The sequence below is a fragment of the Amphiura filiformis genome, chromosome 9 (assembly GCF_039555335.1).
Source record: "Amphiura filiformis chromosome 9, Afil_fr2py, whole genome shotgun sequence".
NCBI classification, from domain to species: Eukaryota; Metazoa; Echinodermata; class Ophiuroidea; order Amphilepidida; family Amphiuridae; genus Amphiura; species Amphiura filiformis.
The window spans coordinates 4,738,657-4,765,052 of NC_092636.1; the positions used below are offsets into that span (position 1 = coordinate 4,738,657).

The 26,396-nt window shown below is 36.6% G+C and overlaps 1 protein-coding gene across 1 annotated transcript in view; it reads left to right on the forward strand.

Annotated features, from left to right (window-relative positions):
- The window catches only part of LOC140160467 (TBC1 domain family member 15-like), a 55,221-nt gene extending 34,130 nt beyond the window's left edge, over positions 1–21,091 (forward strand). Inside the window, 11 exon segments of the mRNA XM_072183703.1 lie at positions 6,826–6,901; positions 8,670–8,860; positions 9,595–9,707; positions 10,453–10,565; positions 10,787–10,789; positions 13,462–13,526; positions 14,179–14,325; positions 16,374–16,464; positions 17,081–17,220; positions 18,447–18,600; positions 19,324–21,091. Of these exon segments, the coding sequence (XP_072039804.1) occupies positions 6,826–6,901; positions 8,670–8,860; positions 9,595–9,707; positions 10,453–10,565; positions 10,787–10,789; positions 13,462–13,526; positions 14,179–14,325; positions 16,374–16,464; positions 17,081–17,220; positions 18,447–18,600; positions 19,324–19,498 (1,268 nt within the window). The 3' untranslated portion in view covers positions 19,499–21,091.
- Positions 21,092–26,396: the final 5,305 nt, after the last annotated feature.

Here is a 26,396-nt window from a genome sequence, read left to right on the forward strand (position 1 = left end):
CCCTAACAGTGTCTGCTTCCTATACTCATGCCATCCAAACCTGGTAATATTTGAGTAGGAGGACATGTGAATTAGCGTCAACTAGGAATAAATCCTTTTCACCATGATTACCACCAATCAATCAGTACTTCCCACCATCCAAAATCTCCCTATTTTGCCAGCCAACAATATCACATAATTATCAGAGATTACCCCATATGTTTAATTGCAAGCATCCAACCAAGGCCAATCAATTAGATGTACATCCTTGAATCACAATTGTCATTTTAAAACCATGTCTCGCCTGTCAAATATTACACATTACAAGCATCTTTCAGAAGGATTATTTAATCTTCACATGAAATCATTCCTGTCCCGGTACATCCCTTTTTAAAGGGTTTTTTATTAGGCTTACGCTGTGCAATATGTATATTATATTGCTTGTCTTTTTAAACTGGTTTTAATATATTGGTTTTTGTATGTTAAAAGATTGTAAATTCAAATATTGTTCATATATCTTATTGTATGATTTGTGAAATGTAATTGCAATCGCATTCCAAGGCATTTATTGTTTCCTTGCGCTGTAGCCTATTCACTTGTGAGTGCGTATTGCGGTAACATTTCTCTTATTTAATTTTTGCATAATGCATATATTGTGCAATATGTATTGTGTGCATTGTTTGCTATTTTGCGTGTTTTATAATGTAGGTTAATTGCAGATTGATCAATCGTGCCTTTTTAGGCTTACACTGTGCAATATTGCTTGTCTTTTTAAACTTGTTTTAATATATTGTTTTGTATGTTTTAAGATTGTAAATTTAAATATTGTTCATATATCTTGTTGTATGATTTTTGTGAAATGTAATTGCAATCGCATTCCAAGGGTTTTTTGTTTCCGTGCGCTGTGTTTACTTGTGAATGCGTATTGCGGTAACATTTCTCTTATTTAATTTTTGCATAATGCATGTTGCATGGCTTCGTGCTTTTCTTGATCTCGAAATTGCTGTTGCATTTATGTTGTGCAATATGTATTGTGTGCATTTTGAAACAAATTCATCAGGTTTGGTAATGAACGAATAAATAGAGTTTTTCTTTTGTCAAAACCAATTTGAAGAAAACTTACTAGTTTTTCTTGCTGACAGTTTCGTCAGTTAGCAACTGACTTTATCAAAGCTTGGTGTTTTTGTGATGATCCAACAGCTGACGACTGGCGGAAGTTATGTCACTTCCGTGTTAGTCTTGCTGGCAGTCTTCAGAAGTGGATCATACACGTTACTAAGAGTGTAGACCCTCTCTTCTCTGTTCATTACTCCTCGCCCCTCTTTCTGATCTGTATTGATTCTTTAATCCATCTGGCTTTCCTATCACTCTCTCTCTCTAAGATTTTGGACTCCCCCAGTTGATAATATGATTAGCCCTGGCTACGTGATCGCTATGGCTGAGTTCTTAAAATGGCTCTCTGATTCTTTCCTCTTTGACCTTGTATACTTTTTGTTGACTTGCTTTCTCCGCCTCCCTCCTGTGTTCATCCAGACGCAGCGTGCGTTTAAAGTTCTTTTAGTTTCACCAACATAAGTTAGCTCACAGCTACCATGAGAGAACTTCATAAACACAATTAGGGTTTTAACCGGATCTTGTTTATCTTTCGGATGGACCACCATTTTTCTGATCGTGGTATGGGGTCTCATGGCGGTCGCGATGTCATGTTTTTTGAGAGTTCTACTTATTCTTTCCGACACTCCCGCTACGTAAGGTAACACCACCAGGAGTGACATAACTTCCCGCCAGTCGTCAGCTGTTGGATCATCACAACAACACCAAGCTTTGATAAAGTCAGTTGCTAACTGACGAAACTGTCAGCAAGAAAAAACTAGTAAGTTTTCTTCAAATTGGTTTTGACAAAAGAAAAACTCTATTTATTATTGTGTGCATTGTTTGCTATTTGTCGTTTTATAATGTATATTTCACAGTCAATTGCATTTTGTTCGATCTTGCCTTTTTAGGCTCATGCTGTGCAATATCTTGCTTGTCTTTTTCAAACTGGTTTTTAATATTTTTGTTTGCTTGCTTATATCGAGGGGTTTCCTCAAACTATTTGTATGTTTTAAAATTGTAAATTCAAATATTGTTCTCATATTTTACAAATGTATGTCATGTCATGTTTTGTAAAGCGCCTTGAGTTCTTTTGATGTAATTGCGCTATATAAGAAATAAATATTATTATTAAATATTATTATTTATGTGCTACACACAAAAAATTACTAGCATTCCAAGTACTTGTCAATTGTAAAATTATGAAACGTGAATTTCATCCATGGTGTTGTCTTTTTAAAGACATTTCTTGTTATTTATGTAACAGGTTGCATTTAACTGCCCCTCTAAGCTTAAATGGATCAGCCCAAACCCAATGATGACCTCGTAAGTAACCCTGACCTTCCCTCACAATTCACCCATCACTGCCAGTCAGCACAGATCTTGGTTTCTTTCCAGGATCTGTGCTGCCAGTAACAGGTTCCTTGCCATGCGTTCTCATCATCACTGATCATGTACAGGTATGTTGGATTATCCTTGTGGTTTTTCTGCTGATATTATTTCTTTGATCATTCAGTTTCTGTGCTTAAACTTCAGCATTTTATCCAAATTTGAGCTGTCAATTTGTTTGGAGTATAAGACTATATATCTCAGATGATGTTCAGTTTATGTAGGCCTATCTTATTCTTTGGCTGTATAAAATTGGCTGAGATATTTACTTATTCAACTCTTGCTTGTAGCATTTTTGATGTTATAAAAAAAATTAGCTCGTTCATGTAGCGGTTCCGTTGCCCTACTGGCCTACATCAGTAAAAAACGTAGATTGCATGGCGACCAGAGTGTTTGGTCAGAGCACCTCGGACTAGGATGTTTATATCAGATGGTCATTCGCCAGTTCATATTTTGTGATCTGCTTATTTTTAATTATGATATATTTTGTTTGTTTGATATTTCCATAGAGAGAATCATGTAAGAGCAGCACCATTCAGGCCAAATTTGTGTGAATGACAACACACACAATGACACATGGAATTTTGGAAATGCATGTGGTTCTATGGGGCAGGAAACTATCGGAAGTCGCGGGAGCTAATGTTGAAAAGTCACCCAATTTTTTTCTTTAAAACCATTGGTTTCTATGGGACAGGAAATTGTCAAAAGTCACAGGAAAAATCTTCAAAAGTCTCCCAATTGGCCAAGCCCAGATCCGGGGGCACTCCAACTTTGGAGGTGACGCGTATGTAGGGCTGTTAAGACCCCTTTTAAGCATCGCTGTCACCCAAAGACCCCATATTTTTTACGAACACATGCTCTGTCACCCAAGACCCCATATTTTTCCATTTGATCTGTCACCCAAAGACCCTTACAAGTTCAATTTGAACAGCAACTTCCATTTATCACTGATTTTGTTCCTTATTTTGAAAAAACAATGAAATTTGAAGCCATTTTGAACTAGAAATTCGATTTTCGTGGTTTTTGTGGCGCTTTTTCGGCTCTCACCCAAAGATTGTCATGTTCTCACCCAATGACCCCATATTTTTCATATTTTGCTCTCACCAAATGTTCTCACCCAATGACCCCATATTTTTCATATTTCGCTCTCACCAAATGCCAAAAATCATGCTCTCACCCAATGACCCCATATTTTTTACATTTTGCTCTCACCGAATGCCCCTTAGTGCGAAAGTGCCAGCCCTACACCTATATCCATTTCATATTGAAGTGCCCCGCCCAGATCAGGCACATGTGCTGAGTTAGGCAATATGCAAATGACCCAAGTCATTGTGACAGTTGACCCAATTTACTTTTAAGGTATTAAAACTGTGTGGAAGCATGTTGCTATGCCAACTAAATAGGGAAGTGACCTGACCTTTATGTTTTACTGCTTGGAATATTTTTTTCCCCTCAAACTGAAATTCATCTGACTTCACAGAAATTGTCAACATGCAAGCACTGGGCAACCAAAATCAAAGGCACCAATTTAATTTTTCTGGACCCTTTGGTACATGCAAAACCAACATTTAAAAGGGCATTTCGTGGTCCACAGCATCATCCCCCACTTTTCTAAAAAAAAGTTGAGATTTTTATATCACTGGAAACCTCTGGCTACATAATGTTTATGTGCAAAAAATTTCTTGCAGATAAATTAATTTAGCAAAGATATCTTGAAATTTGAATTTTGTTCTGGTATACTGAACGAAATTACAACACATTGTCTATGGAGCAGCGTAATACACATAATCATGCTTAACTCGCAAACGCATAAAATTCAGTCAACTGAAATTTTGGAAATAAGCTTTTTTCATGGATATTTACTGTAAAATGTCATAAAAAGAGGATGCTAGGATCACGAAATACTCCTTTAGGGTCCAAGGAGAATTTAAGGAGTCCGTCTGTCTGAAATTCTAAACTTGTTCTCATACCTGACTTTTCGACTTATTTTTTAAGTCTGGTGGAGTATGAAAAGTCGGGTTTATGAGAAGTAGGGTCACAAATTGTATCAACCTTTTCAAAAGCATTTGATACCATAACATAACATTTAATCTTGAGTGTGATGTGGAAGAAAATGCCTAGAATGCCTAACAATACCAATTCTTGTCACCTTTTCCAATAAGTTTCACTTTCAGTTTCAGTTTTATTTACTATAAATCATATAAATCAAAACATGTGCTATTACAATGGAGGGATGACCATAAAAGAGCACAAGGCTTGTACAAGTTTGGTCACCCTGAATGAAATTTATAGGCCTATATTATACAATTGTTGTGTAAGATAATTATATTAATTTATCTATATGACGTGATTGTTACCAGGGTCTAGTATATTGTTACCAAGGATCATTAATTTAGTTTTATCCACATTTAAAATAAATTTGTTAGCCTTTATAGCCATTAACACAGATCCTGTTGTTTAATACATGTGTATCAAGGTTGTTTGTTTTAATAATTGAAAGTTAGAAATAGAATAATCGATATTATACAAAATATAGCCAGTTTAATAATAGTAAAGTAAGTAATGGGGATACACATCCTGCACAAGAACAAATAAACACAATGGGATGAACAATTGCCCACTACAACAGGAAACTGAATAAAATTAATAAGAAAGAAAGAACAGTTTACCATGCCACCAACCCAAAGTTTGATAAAAGTTGATGGCCTTGACATGGAGTGATTATATTTGACAAGAATTATGATTGATTGCATACCACTAATAACCAGGTTGTGTGAGCACTGCTCTCATTTCAGGTTTCAAGTCTTCAGGGTTGACATTACTATTTCAGACTCTCAAACATTTACTAACAGCAGGGTTTATCCCGGGGTTTATCAAGTAAAGCACATGATAATACCGTAATATTTATTTGAATTACCAAAAAATACACACAATAGAATGAATACAAGTAAAAAGCAAGTGGTAATTCAGGAAGAAATCATATGCAATTCCAAACTGAGTTGCTTTCCTTTCCTGTTACAATAAACACATACTCGGACTACCATACTGTGCATTGTAGTGAATTTAATCATTTTTGTTTACGTGCAAAATAAAAAATGTATTCTTGTCTATTTATAACAACACTAATTGATAATTAAACAATGCAATATCAACAATAATGGTGATTATGATATGTATGTACATGTATGTAGGCCAATGTATTATTGACATGTTATATGCAATGAATTGACTTCATAATATGAAGTTTGATCACACCCTAGGCATCACTCCTCTATTTATACAGATGAGTGATTGCCTATGACTCATTAAAATATGATAGCACTCAACACACCTTGTTATAATATCAGTTTATCCCGTAATTGAATTTGATTGTTTGTTTGTTTGTTTGTTTGTTTGTTTGTTTGTTTGTTTGTTTGTTTGTTTGTTTGTTTGTTTATTTATTCATTTATTTACTTGGAGAAAGATGACTATCTTCGTGCAGAGTGCTCGATGCATTAAAGCAGAGCTAATAATACGAGTAGAATTTGTGGAACGAAAGTTGTAACTCTGAGTTTCACGCTAATGCGATCATCAGACAACTGATGGCTATACGCTACTTACCGTAGGCCTTTAATGCGGACGTAGGCCTTATCCTATTAATGCGGACGTAGGATAAGGCCTACGGTAAGTAGTGTATAGCCATCAGTTGTCTGATGATCACATTAGCGTGAAACTCAGAGTTACAACTTTCGTTCCACAAGTTCTACTCGTATTTATTTATTTATTTATTTATTTATTTATTTCCTAGCAGTCTTTGCACTCAAATATTAGACAAAGAGGAATGGGTTCTATGAAGGAGATCCCAAGGCCTGATATATGGTGTGTCATTGCCACCCCATAATTTTTCTCAGGAGGGAGAAAACGCAACAAAACATTTATAGGCCTTCTTAATAACTACAAGAAGAGTTCTGCGATCCTTGACTTGTATGCATGTCCTAAATAAAAGGAAATGTCACCTCTAATTTTGATGTTTTTCATTTATAATACAGCTATATCTTGACCACTTGACATCATTGTTTATCAACTAAGGCGAGGGACTGGTCTATCGATATGCTTGAATGAACCGTTACACTGTTCAATGACTTTCTTGTACTATATGAAATGTTGTGGGCGATTTAAAATGCATGTGCCTTGAGGAAACTACAATGCATACGCACACTGCAGGGCAAAGAACAATGGAAATTGCCATAATTAGCATGCATACTGCCGGGAAATTACGTCACATTTCAAGTGGTCTATATCATGGGCCTATTTATGTACTGTTTTTAATCAAGTGTAGTATTCTGTTTTAATACAAATTCTTTTTCTTTTCTTCTCTTTGTACAGGTGGTATACAAGATGATGTCAGAAAAGATGCATGGAAATTCCTCTTTGGTTATTACCCCTTTCAGTCTACTAGGAGGTAAGAATAAACACTGATATGTTATAAACAGGGCTGTCAACTCTCACGCATTGGCCGTGAGTCTCACGCATTTGGTCATTTTCTCACGGTCTCACGCCAAGGTAGTACGGTATAATCTCACGCCTAGGTAGTACATGTAAATCTCACGCAAAGAGCTGTGAAATGAGTAAAATCTCACGCATCGTAAAAATAATTTGTTGTCCCTACCCCCCCCCCCACACACACACACACACACACTTTTTAGATTCTCAAGCGCCGCGGCTCAAATAATCAAGGGTCGAAATGAACATTGTAGTCGGCAAAAATAATTCCGCCCTGGTACGACAGTGTCTCACGCCTAGCAATTCCAAAAAGTTGACAGCCCTGTTAGAAATGTTATTATCACATGGTCTCAGTACAACTTTGGGAACAAACTAAAATTGTTTAATATAATAAATTAATAAATTTGGGCATTTATAGCTGAGACTAGAATACCTAAAGAGATGTGAAGTACATCTCAATTCTTTTGTTATCAACTTGACTGTATCAAACCAGGTTTGCTTCACCTAAACAAAATTGACCGACCCGCAGCGCTGTTCTTGTGGGGAGCATTGCGAATGGCATCATCCAGATTTCTAGTGCATGACGCCAACCCACAGGCATCTGCACACTTGACAGATTTTTCACTCGTGTTCATATTTTTACGCTAACATTGATCAAAATTCCACAAATATTTTCCCTACTCTTACTGCGTGTCCACAACTAGCCTACTCCTAGCACTGTGCCGACTAGTTCCACCAAGCATCACTTCCGGTATTTCTGTGACCTTTTACAACCACGCGATAGGTAATTTCTTAGTACTTACCAACAAAAGGTCAAACTTACACCGGTGCCAGGCATAACCTTTGTTCACATTGCAACTTACGCTTGGCGGAGGATACACCCAGCTCGCTACGCCTGACTTTTGTCAGGAGTAAATCATCGGACGTACGCCTGGCGGAACTTACGCTTACCATCGTTCACACTGCACCTACTCCTGGCAGCACCTACCGCCACTCCTAGCAACTTGCGCCGACCAATGTGAACACGACTTTTGGCTCAAGACACACCTTATAAACCATTAAACAATATTCAGGGATGCAGCTTAATGGAGGCGCTGTTTCCTAACCTACCCACATGTGACAATCGCAACCCGGATTAGCTCACCAAGTAACGTATGGGTATAAACAGACAAATAGGCTGCTAGTTCCTTGTCTAGGGGAATTTCAAGTTGGCACAATTATTATTTTCACAGGAATATTATTTTGTCAACCACACCAGGCTCGAAATTGGACCTCTCGCACTGAAGTCTAGCACTGCGCTAACTTGACTGCCAATAAATCGCTGAAATCCTATAAATGTAACTAGTTTCATTTCATAGCTATGACTTGCTCAGGTGCAACTTGTAAACGGCCTCTTTTCTTACACAATTAACCATTGTGACTGAACGCAATGATGTGTGACGCTATAAATTGGTCCACATGTGTAAAACAAATAGGGCTATACATACCTTTTTACATTTTTACATTTCGTAAAATATTTTCGTCTTATTTTAAAAAGTATTAGGGGGAACTTATAAGTTGTGGACCCTATAGTTTAATTTCATAGCTCTGACCCTCTCCCACCCAATCTGTAACAAAACTGGGAGTGGGTCAAAATTACATCAACGTTAGGAGAAACATCATCAACAATTTTAACATTGTCAAACTGAATCATGACCTCCCCTAAATTTGAATTCTTCCCAACATAGAGAGCGTGAGGTGATCAGGTTAGAATGCAGATGTCGATACAAAGCTTTGAAGGATCGATGGAAGTCTATGACACCAGACCTATGTCCTCGTTCACCAGTACTCAGTTCACAGAACTCACCATTGCAACAACGTGTGAATAATGCACAGACAGAAGACAGAGCAATGGATAACAACTCAAACAAGTCTTTTGGTATGTTCAGTTGCATGGATTTGTATGTATGTTTTTTGTTGACTTGGAAGAAGCCTTTGATTATTTAGATTGCATCTGTTATTAAAGGTGGGTGGGTAGAGTTTTTCTATACTATGTTTTCCTGATGAGTAGGAGACGCATCTGACGAAAGCTCGACCACATACACAGGGACCAGCTGCATGCAACGGTATAAATGTGATAACCGATGTAGAAATACTTAAAACTTATTACATTTTCTGTTTCCAAATTTTGAGTTGTATTTAAAATCCTTAATAAATATAAATGTAAAGGTTATAATATTTCATGTTTTTGTCTTGTGTCGCCTTCCATACCCCATGTAACTTTGTTTCCCCAATTTGACCCTGACCATTACATCACCATCCTAGCACATGAATTTGCAAGGGTAGCACAATTTGGGGATATGCAGGAAGTGGTCAAGGCTGGTGGTCAAGGATGGTGATGTAATGTAGGTACAAAATGTATGGGAAGCAGTCAGGGTCAGAATGGGGTATGGAAGGCAACACAAGACAAAAACATGAAATATTATAACCTTTACATAAACACAATACATATTTGACTGTAATTATCTCGGACTCTTTGTTCTTGAATCTTTGGAAAGGGAGTATAAACATGATCAAATGAGACCTGTCGTTTGAGTTTTATATTTGCTTTTGTAGCTACATGTGCAAATGTTTTAACCCTATCTTTTGATGATTTCTCCCACACGCTTACAGTTAATACCAGTCATAATGGCAATATTGAGAATCCAGAGTCTTCTATGGCAGCTGCAGAGTCATTGTCAGAAGAAACCAAACAGCAAATGAAGTTTTTAGATTTTGAAGCCAAGGTTTGTCATGTGAAAATGCTAAAGTGGGAACTTTATAGGAACATTTTTCATGCTTTTTGCGCTCAACGTATGTAACTACAAAAATAAAATATAACTGTACTTCTACATATTTTATTAAGTTTTTAAAACAAATAAACACAAAACTGTCTTATTTTATGCCATAGTTGTGTGTCATGTTACTTGCATATTTATGAATATTAATGAGCTTATTTGCATATTGAATATTATTTGTATTTACAAACCTTTGTTATTTACACACTTTTATGTGGGGGCCACCTTAATTACGAACCGCGTAATTCTAGTTGAATGCCTAATGTTGACATTCTGACATTAGTTATTTTATTTACATGTCAACATTCAGCTGCTTTCAATTTTTATTTGAAAATACATGTACCGTATTCATTCCATTAACCGTCCATGCCCCTATAAGCGCCCCTATAAGCGCCCCTTCCCCCCAGTGACTTAACAACAAGCAAACTGTGATATTAGTTTATTTACTGCCCATGCAAATCTGAAACATATCACACATGATTATGGATGAATATTTAGGGCCTTTTTTACATATTGTTAGCCTAAACAATGTAAAAATAAGTGCCCACCCAAAATAACTTTGTTAAGTGCCGGGGGGGGGGGGGGGGTGTTAATGGAACAAATACGGTATGCCCTTTGTTATGCAAATTAAGTCCACGCTGTTGGTTGTAACTGAGGTTGCATTTAATATTAATTGAGATTCCTTTGTTTTCAGATCTTCGCAGACAGGGAAAACATAGATACAGACAACATGGATACCCTAAAGAAAGTACTTCGTATTATAGACAAAGATGTGCCTAGAACCGACAGGGATTTACCATTCTTCAAGTAAGTTGTTTGTTGTTGTTGTACATGTACATAGTGAAGAAATGGAAATAGTGATCGTTTGCCATGATTTACAGAAGGCTTTAACAAGGAAAACCATCTACCTCAGTACCTGTGATAAACACTTCAGTAATTAACTTCCGTGGTAACAGGGAAGGGCAGATTGAGTGACATGACCTGATATGGATGGTACAAAGATGTGACATCGAGACCAGTAAATTTAGAGGGTGCTATTTCTTATTCCCCAGGATTGTTGGTGCTCAAAATGTTTTTGTGCGATTTTGGCCCGATAATATGGTCCTGCATCGGATGGTACAGGAGCATGTTTGACTTACAAATAATTATTTTCAATTTAAGTATGCTCCAGGAGCATGTTTGACCACAAATAAATATTTTCAATTGAAGTACATGCTCTAGGGGCACTTTTGACTTAGAATGCTCCAGGAGCATGTTTGACAAACATATTATGGGTGCCAAAAGCGCACAAAAGCGCTCGAAATCACTATGGGTATTACTACAGCGTTGTGGGCCTGATATTTTTAGTGTATGCTGTGTATAAATCCATGGTTTGATAAAGAACCTGGTGTGTGGAATTATCTTGCCAATGCATGTTATCTGCATTGTAAATCAAAAATGATTATGATGTGCATGTTGAAGGTAAATAAATACCCCTTAAGCTGATGAAGATCATCATAATGTATTTTGCTTATGGTGTTGAAGCTACTAGTGTACAGTTGAGAAAAAAATGAATCAAAATCAAAATGTCAACATGTGAATTGACATAAGAAATACATCTCTTAAGGGATCTAAAATGAGCGTTTATTGTGTTTCGACAGTATTTTTTGTGAGACATGAGAGCACCTAAGACCTATCGAATTGCATTCTGAATACGAAGCATGTCTCTCTGCTATCAAATAATGTTCATTTTTTGAAAATTACAATATAATCTAAATTTTATGACAAATTATAAAAATTTGATATTTTTCAAATTTTGATATATAACAGTCCTCGAAGTAAATTATATAAATCTAATGATATATTCTTAAAGTGTATGTAGCAGGAAGGAAAAGCCGACGGTCAATTGAAAATTTTGACCTTTCATATTGAAGATATGGATTTTTTCCCAAAAAGACCTAATTTTTTGTGTGTGTTTTGGGAAAAAAAATCCATATCTTCAATACGCAAGGTCAAAATTTTCAATTGATCGTCGGCTTTTCATCCCACCTACATACACTTTAAGTATAAATCATCAGATTTATAAAGTTTACTTCAAGTACTGTTAAATATCAAAAATATCAATTTTAATGATTTGCCATAAAATGTGTATTAAATTGCGAATTTCAAAAAATCAAAATTATTTGATATCAGAATGACATTCTTCGTATTCGAATGCAATTCGATATGTCTGATGTGCTCTAATGTCCCAAAATAAATACTGTCCAACCGTTCATACCCCAGCCCTTAAACATCCACCATTTTAATACCGTATTTGTTCCAATAAGTGCCCATACCCCAATAAGCGCCCACCTAGGGTATTTTCAATTTGTTTAGAAAGGGGTACTACACCTGTGGTAAATTTGTGACTATTTTTGCATTTTTCTCAAAAAATAATAACACACTGGTAACAAAAGTTATGTATATTATTGGGGCAAGGAATCCAATTACTACACTGAAATTTCAGTGACTCAAGACAAGCGGTTCAGCATATATGATAGGAAATGAGGTACATCCTAGCGGTATCTCATTTCTTATCATAAATAACGAACCGCTTGTCTTGGATCACTGAAATTCCATTGTAGTAACTGGATTCCTTGCCCCTATAATATACTTAACTTTTGTTACCAGTGTGTTATTAGTTTTTGAGAAAAATGCAAAAATAAACACAAATTTATCGAGGGGTGTTGTACCCCCCTTAAGGGTACCATTAATGTTGATGTGACTGATAGATATTGATACAGTGAAATAGCTTGAGGATTTGAAGTCCTGCGTAAACTTGCAATAAATTTACTGCATCAGGAAAGCTAATAAAACGTCTCATAGACCCTATTATAACATAGGTAAATTTGTCTCTAATAAGCGCCCACCCAAATTGACTTTGTAAAGCGCCCTGGGTGCTTATTGGAATGAATATGGTACATACATAATTGTTCATTTATGATAAAGACAGAATCTGAAATTGTCAGTGAGTGGAGAAAGAATTCTGGGCAGTGTGAACCCAAGACATTTTTTCTTACGTAAAATGCAGGTTTTGGACTATTTGGAACCTCAATGAGTAGGTGTTCTTTTAGCGTAAAAGAGTGATTTTTGGATTTGGTATATCAATATTTTCTTTCACTTTTGCACAATTGACCTTATAACGGATAAAACAAGTCATATGACACAGACAACTATGTACAGCATGCGTTAACACATGTGATTCATGTTGCGCGACGTAGTGGCCATATTTTCTTTGAAGGGACTCTGAGAGAGTTTGCAAAAAAAATTAAATGACAAAACATTGCCTTATTTTGATAGATTGAATACTCAAGAGCCTATCGAGTAGTAATTTATCAACTGAAATATGTAATATTGAAAATAAGAGACATTTTACAAGTGCTACATGTATGTTGTGGTGTGGAATAAAATTAAGGGTAATACACTTCCGGGTTCCAAAACTTGATTACAAAATAATGAATTTTTACACAAAAGACACTGAATTAAGCTAAAGTATTTCAGATGCTGATATGTATATGGGCATAATGTAGATGTTAAAAACTTGACTTTGACCAAATTGAGGGTGGAATACTTATGAAATCTCACAATGCCTCTTTAACCAAAGGATCTACTTTAATTGGAATTTCTTTTGTCTGTATTTGAACTCACTATTCATGCTATTGTTTGGTTTTATATTTCTTCAGAGGGAAGGTAATCCAAACCTCACAAGGCTCTGAGATATACTTGTAACATTTGCAGTCTTCCATCCTAGTAAGTATGATTCAATTTGGTAATATACCCTAAACGTGTCAGAGTGGTGTAGGGTAGAAGCCTCTGTTCAGTTCCAATGGAAGCACCCTGTGTGTAGGATTTGGCATGATCACAGGGTTAACAAAAAAGGAATTGCCTGTAGATCTTGCTACCAAACGTCGGCCATGTTGAGGGCACCCTGCGCCACAGGCATGTTCAGGGAGACTCTTGAGTACCTTAGATAATGGGAGAGATGCTGCATGGCAATTAGCTTATGTATGGGAACCAGCGCCACCATCTTGGCTCCCCTTGTGTGAAATAAGTTCTGGGATTTGTCTTGCTAGCACTATATAAAGTGCTTGAACTTATTTATGCTAGTTACAAAATTATGGCAAGTAAAAAGGGTAAACTAGTCTAGCAGAAAACTTAATTCACAATACTGCAGCTACCAATAAATAAACCATACACCAAGCCTGACATGCATTTAAAGAAGATGGTTGCTCATTTCTAATAAAAAGTATCAGCGTTAGATGCTTAAGAAATTGAGAAACTGTAAAATGGTAGGAAAAAGACTTTTACCTAAATTGAATTATACCCTACCACATACCAGTAAACATTAATTCTTGGTTAAAGTGGAGTTCTTAGATATTTTTCTATTTTTTGTTTTGTTCAGAGGTTACATATGCTCAGGGAATGAATGATGTACTCAGTAGATTTTTGGTTGTCATGGATGATGAAGTGGATGCTTACTGGTGTTTTACTCTCTTTATGGAGAATATATTCAATGATTTCTTAGAGGACGGTATGCTCAGGAAACTTGGTAAGTATTGAAATAAACAGGAGACTGTGTGGTTAGATTTGATGTGTACGATGGATTTATTACAAGAAACGGAGCACACCGACATCGCCTGGCTAATGATTACTTTGTCAGCAGAGATACTAAAATAAATACCGGGAACGATATACGTGAATTTGCTATGCACAAGTTTGATATGAGAAGAAAATCTTTGGATACCGTGTAGAAAATGATGAATATCTCCCGTAAATGATTTCAGTATAAAGATAGCAGATGTGGTTCCTTGCACATGAATATATATTTTGAACAGATATGATAGTCGTTGGTTTTGCGTCTTGAGACAGTAGCTTGCGTCTTGAGTCAAAAACTGACAATATTTCTGATTTATATGTGCCAAATTATATAGCTCAGTGTATAGGCCAATCGTGGAGGTAATCTAAAAGCATATGACCTATGGCATACCATGCTCGACTGACACACAGCGAGGTCAGTCACCGAGCTAATCGGGGCTATTGTCAGTAGCCTTAGTCAGATGTCCTTCGGCCTATTATGCGACTCAAAACTAGCAAACAGGTTGATACAAAATGGCCAATTTTGGCGGTGGATTCAACCTACCATGGCGATTTCTGCCATGAAGATATCGGGGCGATGACACTGTGCGGAGGGTCTCAACAGAAAAATAATTATGGATATTCATTTTTTTGAAAATTTGTTTTTGCTTTGAAATGGTTTGTTTGATTTAGTCTTTGTAAAGGTGAAAAAGTAGACATTGAAAGTACTTAAAAATAGAAAAGAACAAAAGATAAATAAAGAGAACGGGAGAAGAAAAAGAAAATGGCACCCCGTATAAGTAGTGTCACATGTTTATAAGCATAGGATGCTGGGTCAGTCTCCTGCAGTACAGCATTCTATTATAACAGTGCTGTCTATTCTGTGAAGAATCAGGAGGATATTCTTGCATATTGGAGAATGGAGATGCTGTAATAATAGACATGTATTCATAGATTAACCCTAATTCATAACCTCATTAATATACGAAGCAAGTGCGATCCAATCACAGATATTAATTTTTAAATACGTGGACGCAAATGCAGGTCATTGAAAAAGTATAATGACCGCGTCTCGTGACGTAGCTAAAAGTACGCTCTACAATGATCGTGTTACGTGACGCGTTACGCGTTCGAACAATTTACGCGGACGCTGGCCGCCCTATTTGGACATCGCATGATTGCGCGCTAGTTTGATTGGTCGGTAGTGGTATTTCCTTAATGGGCTATTCGATTTATTACAGGGAAAACGACAGATAAAGTTAAAATTGTGTTCTGTTTTCAAATTAAAAGAAGAAAATGTGACGTAAATTGAATTTAAAAAAGGTGAAAAGTGACGGTTATGAATGAGGTTAATGACTTTGCATCAGTTTTTTTTCGGGTATTGTGAAATATCTAAACATTGTGCTTTGGACCTCGGAATATCTCTCGGTTCCAAAGCACAATGTTTAGATATTTCACAATACCCTCAAAACAACTGATGCGCAGTCATTAACCTCTAACACTTAACCCTGCTTTTTGATATCGGAAGTTAAAGAAGATACGAAAAAGGAGAGAAGATGAACACAGAATTCACTTGGCACCCCCGGGATTAGAACCTTTGACCCCCCGCATGGCAACCACATGATCACGGACCGGTAGCTACACCGGTTATCGCTGCCCGGGCAACAATTCCGTGAGCATTATAACACTTAGGGTGATTGCGTCATCGTAGACCCTGGGATTCACACATGCGCTTAATTTTTCATCGTGGTATTCTGTGGTATTTTTGGGTGTTAGGGTTAAAGAAAGAGATATAGATCGTGCACCAAAGGACAAAATCCCCTTGATTGTATACAGTGAGAATTCTAGCATATTCATGAGATCGATCACATGTTGCATTCAGAGTGTTGCGTGCCTGCTCGCTTTTGCAAAAAAAATCTACACGAATTGGCTCAAAATAGGGTGCAAGGCAAATGAAGTGTTCTTCAAATGGAAAGAGCATTCACATTATCTAAATACAATATTAATGTTGTTGCTTTGCAGCCTTAGTACGACAACTCATGGAAGAGATAGACCCACCTTTGCTGAAACATTTAGATGACTGTGATGTAGGGGATCTAATGTTTTTACACAGGTGAGGAGTTGTAAAAGACCGGAGTAGGTTGTGAAGTAACAGGACAGTATATTAATGGGTGAATCCCTATGAGAGTGGAATCTGCATTAAAACATTTCAATGCGATCTCTTGGAAAATGTCTACATGGTACTCAAATCTGCATCTGAGAAAAGATTGCTTTGTGAGCACGTTTTTTGGTTTCTTGTAAGTGTGTTGGGGTGCGTGTGTTGGGGTGCGTGTGTGTGCAGGGCACTCATGACGCGATGCCGTGTGCGTGTAGGGTGATCATGACACGATGCCGTCTGTGCGCACATAAGGAGATCACATTGAAACGCATCCCAGGATGCATTGTGTGGAGTCACCTACTGTCTGGAAATCATTATAAAATACTAGGTTTCCCCATAGGCTAAGAAGTTTAAATTTTTTTCTCTCCAACTCGCACGCATGTGTATATTTAATTTCTTGTCTGTGTATGACCTCTTGTAAGTAGTGCAAGTTGTGTGCACATGTGTGCTTATTCCTGTGGAAAAGAGCTTTTCTGAGATTGGGTCCATAGACAACCAACATAATAAAAAAAACACATTGTTTTTTTTTAAGAATCTCATTTCTTTCTTTCATTGTTATTTTACTTTACAGGTGGTTATTACTGTGTTTTAAGAGGGAGTTCCCATTCCAAGAAAGTCTGATCATATTTGAAATAGTCTGCAGTCAGCATTTAGAATTGTCTTCGGAAGAGGCTGAGCGTATCCGTGATGAAGAGAGGGCCAAGGATTTCCAGAGGGAGGTAAGAAATCAATACTTGAAGCTTGTGCTATGCTTTGTTGGTATGCTACTTATGGAGGGGAAATAATGTAAGAGGTGTACTAATTGGGTCCCATAGTTGACAGCCCAAAATGGCAGATTTTAACATGAACGTTTTGTTGAAAGTCATCAAAATCAAAGAATCTGGTTTTGTACGATTGTGAAGATTATCATTCATCCAGGTAATAACAACTATGAACTTGAGATTATAATCTGATCTACTGGACTTACGTTTTTGATGAGTGGCAATATTTCACATCCTATCTCGGATGCATCATCAGGCCCACTGATGTTATCGCGGGAAAAGTTTGTTGACCTGTGATGCGGATGTTGTGTCACAGGTCAAGATGGTTTTGTGTTAATAAAAAGAAAAGGGACTACATACAATTATTGCATTTGCCATAAAGTTGTTGATCACTATGGCCAAGACACACCTTATAAACCATTTTTTAAGGAACTCTTGGGATCCAGAGATGTCATCAGCAAATCAGATTTGACCAAATATGTCTCACGATCTAGGCGCTGGAATGAAGCAACAAGTTTCTTTCATGTCGCCTCAGTTAGTATGACTCAAAATAAAAAGGGGACATCTCATATAGTGAACACTAACATTTTGTGAAAAAAAATCGTACAACATTGCTTAAGTTGTAAAATACCGTATTGGTCCGAGTATAGTCCCACCCGTTTTTTATGTGAACATTTTTCACAATTGGGGGTGGGATTATACTCAATTTCAAAAAAAAAAAAAAAAGAATTTCAAGATATTTGTATTTTTAATATGAAAATTGATACTTTGTTTTCATGTCATACTCTATTAATGATTTCAAAATGCATTCAAATTCAATGCATTTTGAAATCATTAATAGATATGACATGAATACAAAGTATCAATTTTCATATTAAAAATACAAAATATCTTGAATTTTTTTTTTTTTTTTTTTTTTTTTTTTAGGTCAGCCATGAATGATCCTAGCATCTAGGTCTAGGTCCAGGGACACTCCAAAACCGAAAAAAAAACTTAAAAAAAAAAAAAAATTTTTTTTTTTTTTTTTTTTTACAATTTCTGAAATTTTTCGAAAAATGGGGGTGGGATTATACTCGAGCGTGGGACTATACTCGGACGAATACGGTAATACCACCTGAGATGTAGGAATTCAAAGTTGTCGTTATTAATTCTAATCATGTGTTTGCCTGTTTGTTTTTCCCCTAGGTGGTAGTCAGAGGAATGCAGTGGCGGTTGTTAACACAGAGTTTACATTTGAGTTATTTGTATGTACAGCCATCTTACATGACTACAGAAATGATTTACTGGAATGCACAGACTCGGCGGGTGTCTTCCAATTTGTAATGAATGGGTGAGTGTAACAGGTGAAAGCTTGAAATCATGAGCTGACGAGATACAGACTAGCTGCAAACGGTCAAATTCCCTGTGCTTTGTATGCTGTGAATTCTTGCATATTCATGAGGGCTGATCATTCGATCGTACATGTCTGACAATCAAGCCAGTTTTGCGTTCCTTTGCATATATGTGATAGAGCGTTAGACTGAAAATTTGCTGTATGTGCATAGCAGTTTCGTATGTCGCACTTCATGGAACAATTGGCCCTCATTAACGGGTGATGCTGATACTTTGCCTGTTTGCCGATAGTCTGTAGCTCTTTAGTTTTAGCTTGTGATAGCCATATACTTTGATCAGCTCGTATTCGGCAGGAATTATTAGGCTTTTACCACTGCACCGAAAAGTAGATCCACGTTAAGACTGATATAGTTTATATGCTGGGTCTGTATTTTGCTTGTTAAAGAAAGTAGACAGAGTACAGGACTTCAATTAATACTTTGCAATACTTCTGGCGAGATGTCACTTCTCCAATAAAATGTATTGATATTAATCCGCGATGTTATAAGGCCTGCCGATTACAAGCTGATCAAACAAGTAATTTACTATTGTAATCTAGAGAATTTGCAAGAAATTTAACATTTCATCTAAAAATGAAAGTGTAGAATGAAATTATATGTGTCCTTACAATCCTTAATGTTTAAATTGTTGTCAACATAATCCTATTCTCATCGCTCCACAGACTAGCACTTGAACTTGACCTTAACAAAGTACTTTGTCAGGCGGAGAAACTAGTACTAGACTACTGTCGCAAAAAGGTCGTATCTGACAGCTTTGAACTAGTGGACCATTCACCGTCATTATCACCGCAATCCAAGGTGCTGGGTCTCTTCATGGGCAGACAACCTCAATTATGATGAACTTATTGAACCGTTGTCAGTGCAGCAATCCAAGGTTCTAGGACTTCAAGGGCAGACAACTTTAATTAAGATGAATTTGTGGACCATTCACCATTGTTGGCATCGGATTCTAAGTTTCTAGGACTCGTCATGAGCAGAAAACCTCAATTATGAGACGGGTGGTAAGATTTGGTGCCCCTTATAGCAGGAGCTCCGAGTTGTTAGTGGTAAATGTGTGTTAACTTGTGTGCAACACTTGGACTTAAAAGGTGGATGGTTCGCTTGTAACACATATGATGTTTTTTATCTCACACTGTTGTTTCGTAACTCAGAGTAGTTTTGAGTTAAATTGCGCCAGCAGTGCTGCTGTCCTTTAAGTAAAAATGTGTACCACAGTGGAACAGGATGTGACTTCGGGGCTCTTAGATGAGACTGTCAATCGGGCCGCACACCTTTTAAGTCACAGCCAAGGCAGAGTGTGCTTGTATAAGTTAACATATGTATGTATTTTACTTATTTAGCTTGTTGGAGCATTATGATGACCCGTACATCACTGATGATGATTTGACCATGCTTTTAAAATCGTACAATTTATGATTCGATCAAGCCCAAGTGGATTGTCATGCATGGGATTTAAATTTTACTTCAGATTATTACCTGTTTGACATGTCAAAGACAAGAAGTAATTCAAAAGAAATTTGTCACTTCTTTTTACCACATCTCATTGATTTTAGCCCCATAGGTACTACTGTCTGGATTAGCGACCTGTAAGAAATAATTTGATTGGTTACAAAGAGGGCTATACCATGTTTTGAGCCAATCTGAGATGTGGTAAAAATAGTCAGCCGGGTTGAAGGGGATTGAGCTTAAAATTGCTTAGAGATCTAAAAGCTCTATTTTGATTGGTTACTCAGATGATTATATCACATAATTAACCAATCAGTAGTTCTGTAAGAAAGGCAGTAGTAATACCCATGGGGTTGAGACAAACAACTCCTCTTGGTTCCTAGGCCAGGTTCACCAAACTCGGTCGTAATTGTCGTATGTCATGCATGAATAGACTGTTAATCTTAGATTAATACATACATCACTTAATATGTCCATTGCATAGGACATAGGACTGTCAAAAGTTTACGACCAAGTTTCACGAACCAGACCCTGGAACCTGTTGACTGGTAAGCACCATATTCACTGACCAAGCAGGTTTTTTTTTTGATAGTGGTAAATATGTGTAACTTTTCTGTCCTTTAATCGTCTGTTGAATGTGTTTTTTTCTGGTTGAGTTGGAGCTTAAGGGATCTGGAATGAGCGTTTTGAGCGTTTCGACAGTATTTTTTGTGGGACATGAGAGCACATCAGACATATCGAATTGCATTCTGAATACGAAGAATGTCTTTCTTATATCAAATAATTTTCATTTTTTGAAATTCACGATATAATACAAATTTTATGACAAATTATTAAAATTTGCTATTTTTCACATTTTGATATTATAACAGTCCTCGAAGTAAATTTTATCAATCTAATGATATATTCTTAAAGTGTATGTAGCTGGGAGGAAAAGCCGACGATCAATTGAAAATTTTGACCTTTCATATTGAAGTTATGGATTTTTTTTCCCAAAAGACCTAATTTTTTTGGTGTTTTGGGGAAAAAAATCCATATCTTCAATACGAAAGGTCAAAATTTTCAATTGATCGTCGGCTTTTCATCCCACCTACATGCACTTTAAGTGTAAATCATCAGATTTATAAAGTTTACTTCGACTAGTGTTAAATATCAAAATATCAATTTTTAATGATTTGCCATTAAATGTGTATTACATTGCTAATTTCAAAAAATCAAAATTATTTGATATCAGAAGGACATTCTTCGTATTCAGAATGCCATTCGATATGTCTGATGTGCTCTCATGTCCCACAATAAATACTGTCCAAACGTTCATACCCCACCCCTTAACTGTTCATTTCATGTTTTCGTAAGTTTACAAATAATTTTATTTTATATACAGGTATTATATATTCCAGTTTAAAAGGATTCCACGAAGTACTCTGTATTATTTGTACTTGGGTTTTTAACTACTTGATGTACTAGATTTCATAAGTAGTTGTATGTTTAGAAATGTATAAATGTATGAAATATGTATTTTTATCTTGCCAATTGGTGATATTATCTCACCTCCAAAGCATTCAGAATATAAAGAGCTATTTCCACTAGAAATTATACTTTAATGTCCCATTCTGTTCCAATATTTAACTTGTATTTTGTCCAGTGTACATTCCAACATTCCATGCTAAGGACTTACTAAAGCAGTGCTTGTCACTGAATCTGATAATCTTCAAAGGAGAAAGAACAAATTGCAGCAGCATTTTTAGGTGGAATGTCATCATGGTAGCGCACATCAAGAACACCATTCACAACGGTGTAGCCAAGGCCACAGGCTCACTTCCCACATTAGCATTGTGTCTAGTACTGCCACCTTATAACCACACTAAACCATTCCTTCTGGGACAAAACTTTGGCAGGAATCAATTGAAGATTTCCAAGTGGCATGGGAGACAAGACAAGGCTGTTTACTCCCTTGGAACCATCCCTTAATATATGAATCAATTCCTAAAGGGACAATACTTTGTCAGGAATCCATTCAAGTTCTCCCAATTACCCATATGGCAATTTAAGGTTTTTTTTTATCCCCTTCAATCTGTAACCACCCCTTCATAAGTGAAACTATTCTTTTTGGGACCATACTTTGTCAGGAATCCATTGAAGTTCTCCACCTGGCATGCGTGACAAAACAAGCTCAGTTTATTTTACTATCTTGAAACCATTCCTTCTGGGACAATACTTTGTCAGGAATCCACTGAAGTTCTCCAAGAGTCATGCATGACAAAAAAGTTCAGTTTTTTACCGCCATGCAGCCATGCCTTCATAAGTAAAACAAACATGACTGTAAACTGACGTTTGTTGGGCAATAGTGCAACAATATCCCACCCTCACACCATGAGTGACACGAGAACAACAAGTGGGTTACCCACTTCAAAACATATTTTGGCTAACAAAATTCAAACTATCTGGACCTCTTGGGTGATCAGTACTTCTGTATTGAAAGAGCTTACCAGAATGAAGAGAGAATAAATACATAAATAAATAAACATCTTTCAGCTCTAATAATTTCACAGGATCAATTAAAGGGACAACTCCCACCAATGTGTTGGTGTGCGTTTGTTCCTTGAATGTACTTGGACTTATAGTTAGTATGTTTTAGATGTTGTAACTGTGAAGTATTGTCGTTGCAGATGCCTGAGTGGTCATTTATTTATCCAGAATTTGAGGAGATATGAAGTGGTACCCTTAAATATCTAATTACCCCTAAATATCTGAAGACGTAACAATAAAGGCCGATTTCAAACTTGCAACAACACATTTTGATAAGCTTCAAGTACAATTTACCTGTACCCTTTTCCTTCTACAGTGAATAGTCCTTCTGCCTTGTCCCTGAGGTTGCATATATGCGTTGGTGGGGCGGAGATGGATCAATCATTATTTCTGCTGCGATTAACAAATGTTCAGGAATGTCTTTTTTGATTGGTCTTGTTGATTTGGATACTTCTGTTTTATTTTGTATCATCATCATGCTTGTAGCCTTTGTACCTATGGTATAATCATTACAGATGTGTGTTCTTGGAAAAGTTTCGACCTATTGGAATCGTAGACGTATGTTGTGAGGATGCCAGCATTGTCTGCTATTGCCAATTCCAGTCTTTGGTTAATTTGGGTCTTCTTTACATTGTAACATCTGATAGGTCTCTATTTATTGTAGACAGATGTGTGTTATTGGAAAAGTTTTGACTAATCAGAATCGTAGACGTATGTTGTGAGGATGCCAGCATTGTCTGCTATTGCCAATTCCAGTCTTTGGTTAATTTGGGTCTTCTTTACATTGTAACATCTGATAGGTCTATATTTATTGTAGACAGATGTGTGTTATTGGAAAAGTGTTGACTAATCAGAATCGTAGACGTATGTTGTGAGGATGCCAGCATTGTCTGCTATTGCCAATTCCAGTCTTTGGTTAATTTGGGTCTTCTTTACAATGTAACATCTGATAGGTCTATATTTATTGTAGACAGATGTGTGTTATTGGAAAAGTTTTGACTAATCAGAATCGTAGACGTATGTTGTGAGGATGCCAGCATTGTCTGCTATTGCTACTTCCAGCCTTTGGTTAATTTGGGTCTTCTTTACATTGTAACATCTGATAGGTCTATATTTATTGTAGACAGATGTGTGTTATTGGAAAAGTTTTGACTAATCAGAACCGTAGACGTATGTTGTGAGGATGCCAGCATTGTCTGCTATTGCCAATTCCAGTCTTTGGTTAATTTGGGTCTTCTTTACAATGTAACATCTGATAGGTCTATATTTATTGTAGACAGATGTGTGTTATTGGAAAAGTTTTGACTAATCAGAATCGTAGACGTATGTTGTGAGGATGCCACTTCCAGTCTTTTGTTAATTTGGGTCTTCTTTACAATGTAACATCTGATCGGGCTATATTTATTGTTTGGACCTTTGGTTCTTATGTTGCTAATTGCATTCATGGTTTTCTCTTTCCCCAATAGTTCTGGGAAATCAAGAATCCCAATGCTAATTGGCCGCTGTAGGAAATGTATCCTCCATATTTTGTTAATTGTATTGTTAACATTTCGTAAGATGCAATTAACATGTTCAAAGTTGAAAAGTTAGTTTGGCGTCCAACTATAACTTACGTGAAAAATAGTCCGTACATGAGAATAAAGAAAACAGTCCATGGTATAAGCAGATAAAGTGTCTGACTCAAATGTGATAGTCAACTTGATAATATTAAAAATCCAAGATATGTTCTAGTACATAATTACTTTGGAGTAACTTCAGTAAAAATGTAACTTTGTATTGTGAGTAGTAGTTAACATGTGCATCGGGAAAATGTAAACTTACTTTTACTATAGAGTATAATTTTAGATTAATATGCGTTATTTTAATACAGTCTGTTTATAGATAAAGTTGGGTAATATTCTGCAATTGTACTTACATGAGCTTTATTGGTATGTGTGGCTACAGATGGTGTTACTTCCTTTCTGTTGATGCTGTGGTTTTTAATCAACACGGTTGTATCTTTTTTTGTTTGATTTGCCATTTCGCTGGCACTTAAAATACTGGACTCGTCTGCAGGATAAATTCCACAGTGATATATCTCGTTTATACAGTCCATACCATAAAAATGATGATTCCGTGGAGCTTATTCTTTTCGTCGGATTTGTTAAAACGTGAAGAAACAATGCCATCTTGTAAATGAATTCAACTTCAACTTAGGCTTACACCAAAATCCAGTCCACAGTACTACGTCCGAATACGTCCGAATCTGAGAGCAAATTGATGTTGAGGCATGGTTGAGGTTAGCATACTGAACGCAGGTAAAAAATCAAAGACTATGTAAACACGCCCACATTTAAAAATTACAAGACTTTATGAACCTGAACCAGTTTGTTCACACGGCGCCGTGTTACATAATTTATGTACAGATATGAGGTTCTGTCTGTTATTTTTTGCCATTGAAGTTTCAAGATGACGTGTATGGCAAGCCATAAAGGTCATAGCCATTACGGCAATGCATTGCTTAGTCAGCTGTATAGGCAAAGGAAAGCAAAGTTAGGCCCCCAAAAAATAATTGTTTGTTTGTCCTCCACAGCTTTGAAAGAGGACGTGCAGGCGGGCGGATTTTTTTTGGGGGGGATTTGGTGCATTCCTGGACCTAGCTAGAGCTAAATGCTACAATCATTCATGGTGACTTAAAAAAAAAAAACATTTTGTTTCTTTATATACAGTTAAAGTTATAATTTGTGTTCATGTCATAGTCTTTTAATGATTTCAAATCCAATGTATTCTATCCACAAGTTATAACTTTGCATATTGAAGACACAAAATGTTTTTGGGGCTTTTTAATTTTCAACCATGAAAGATCTTAGTATTTAGCTCTAGCTAGGTCCAGAGATACTACAAATCTGAATTGAATTTTACTTATTTTCATTAAAAAAAAAAAATTATTGAAAAAAAAAATATTGGTCAGGTCTTAATCTGAGGAGCGGGCGGTGGAGGACAAACAAACAACTTTTTTTTTGGCCCTACCTTGATTTATTGTTAATCATTTGATATGAGTATGATTTTGTTTAAAGTTAATAAAGATATGTATAGACAAAGTATCAATCTCTTTTTAGAAGGTATGGTGGCTCTGAAAAGAGCCGCCGGATTTTGTAGGATAGACCTTTAGTTTCTTCTGTTTTGAGACGCTGGTTTGTGGAGAGGTGCTTCTTGTTCTGCTTTATTGGAGAAATTCAGAAAAAGCCCTATAGCTCTTTCAATCTGTTCTCTGTCTGAGATTTCCCATCTTATGGTGTCTTGAGCTGACTGGCGAAGGTCTTCCAATCTGATGTCTAAGTTTAAGATAATTTGAGGGAGATATTTGGTAACTTTCTTGATGAGTCTTCTCTCATATTTTGCTTGCCCATTCCTCGTGACATTTGACAGGGAAGGCTGCGGTACCTAGTATTTGTATTGGATTTTGGCGGCAAGCTAACCAGTTGGGTCTTATAGTTTGGCCAATCTGTAGATAAGATCTTCTTAAAAGATGTTGAGTTCTCTCTCTGATGCTGATGGTATCTCTTGATTTATTGGAAAGTCTTTTTACAATGTTCCAATTATCTGCAGTAAGTGTGGGTTCTCTTCTTGTTTGAGAAGTTGAAGTAGCATGCTGACAACATACCTTATGAGTTTGTGGTTCCCATCGATGTGCCAAAGGGAATTTGGCCCTGCAACTTGGTAACGTCGCCGCTTAGTCACAAATGTAGCTCTGAAAGCTGACCCTCCTGGGTCAACGTCG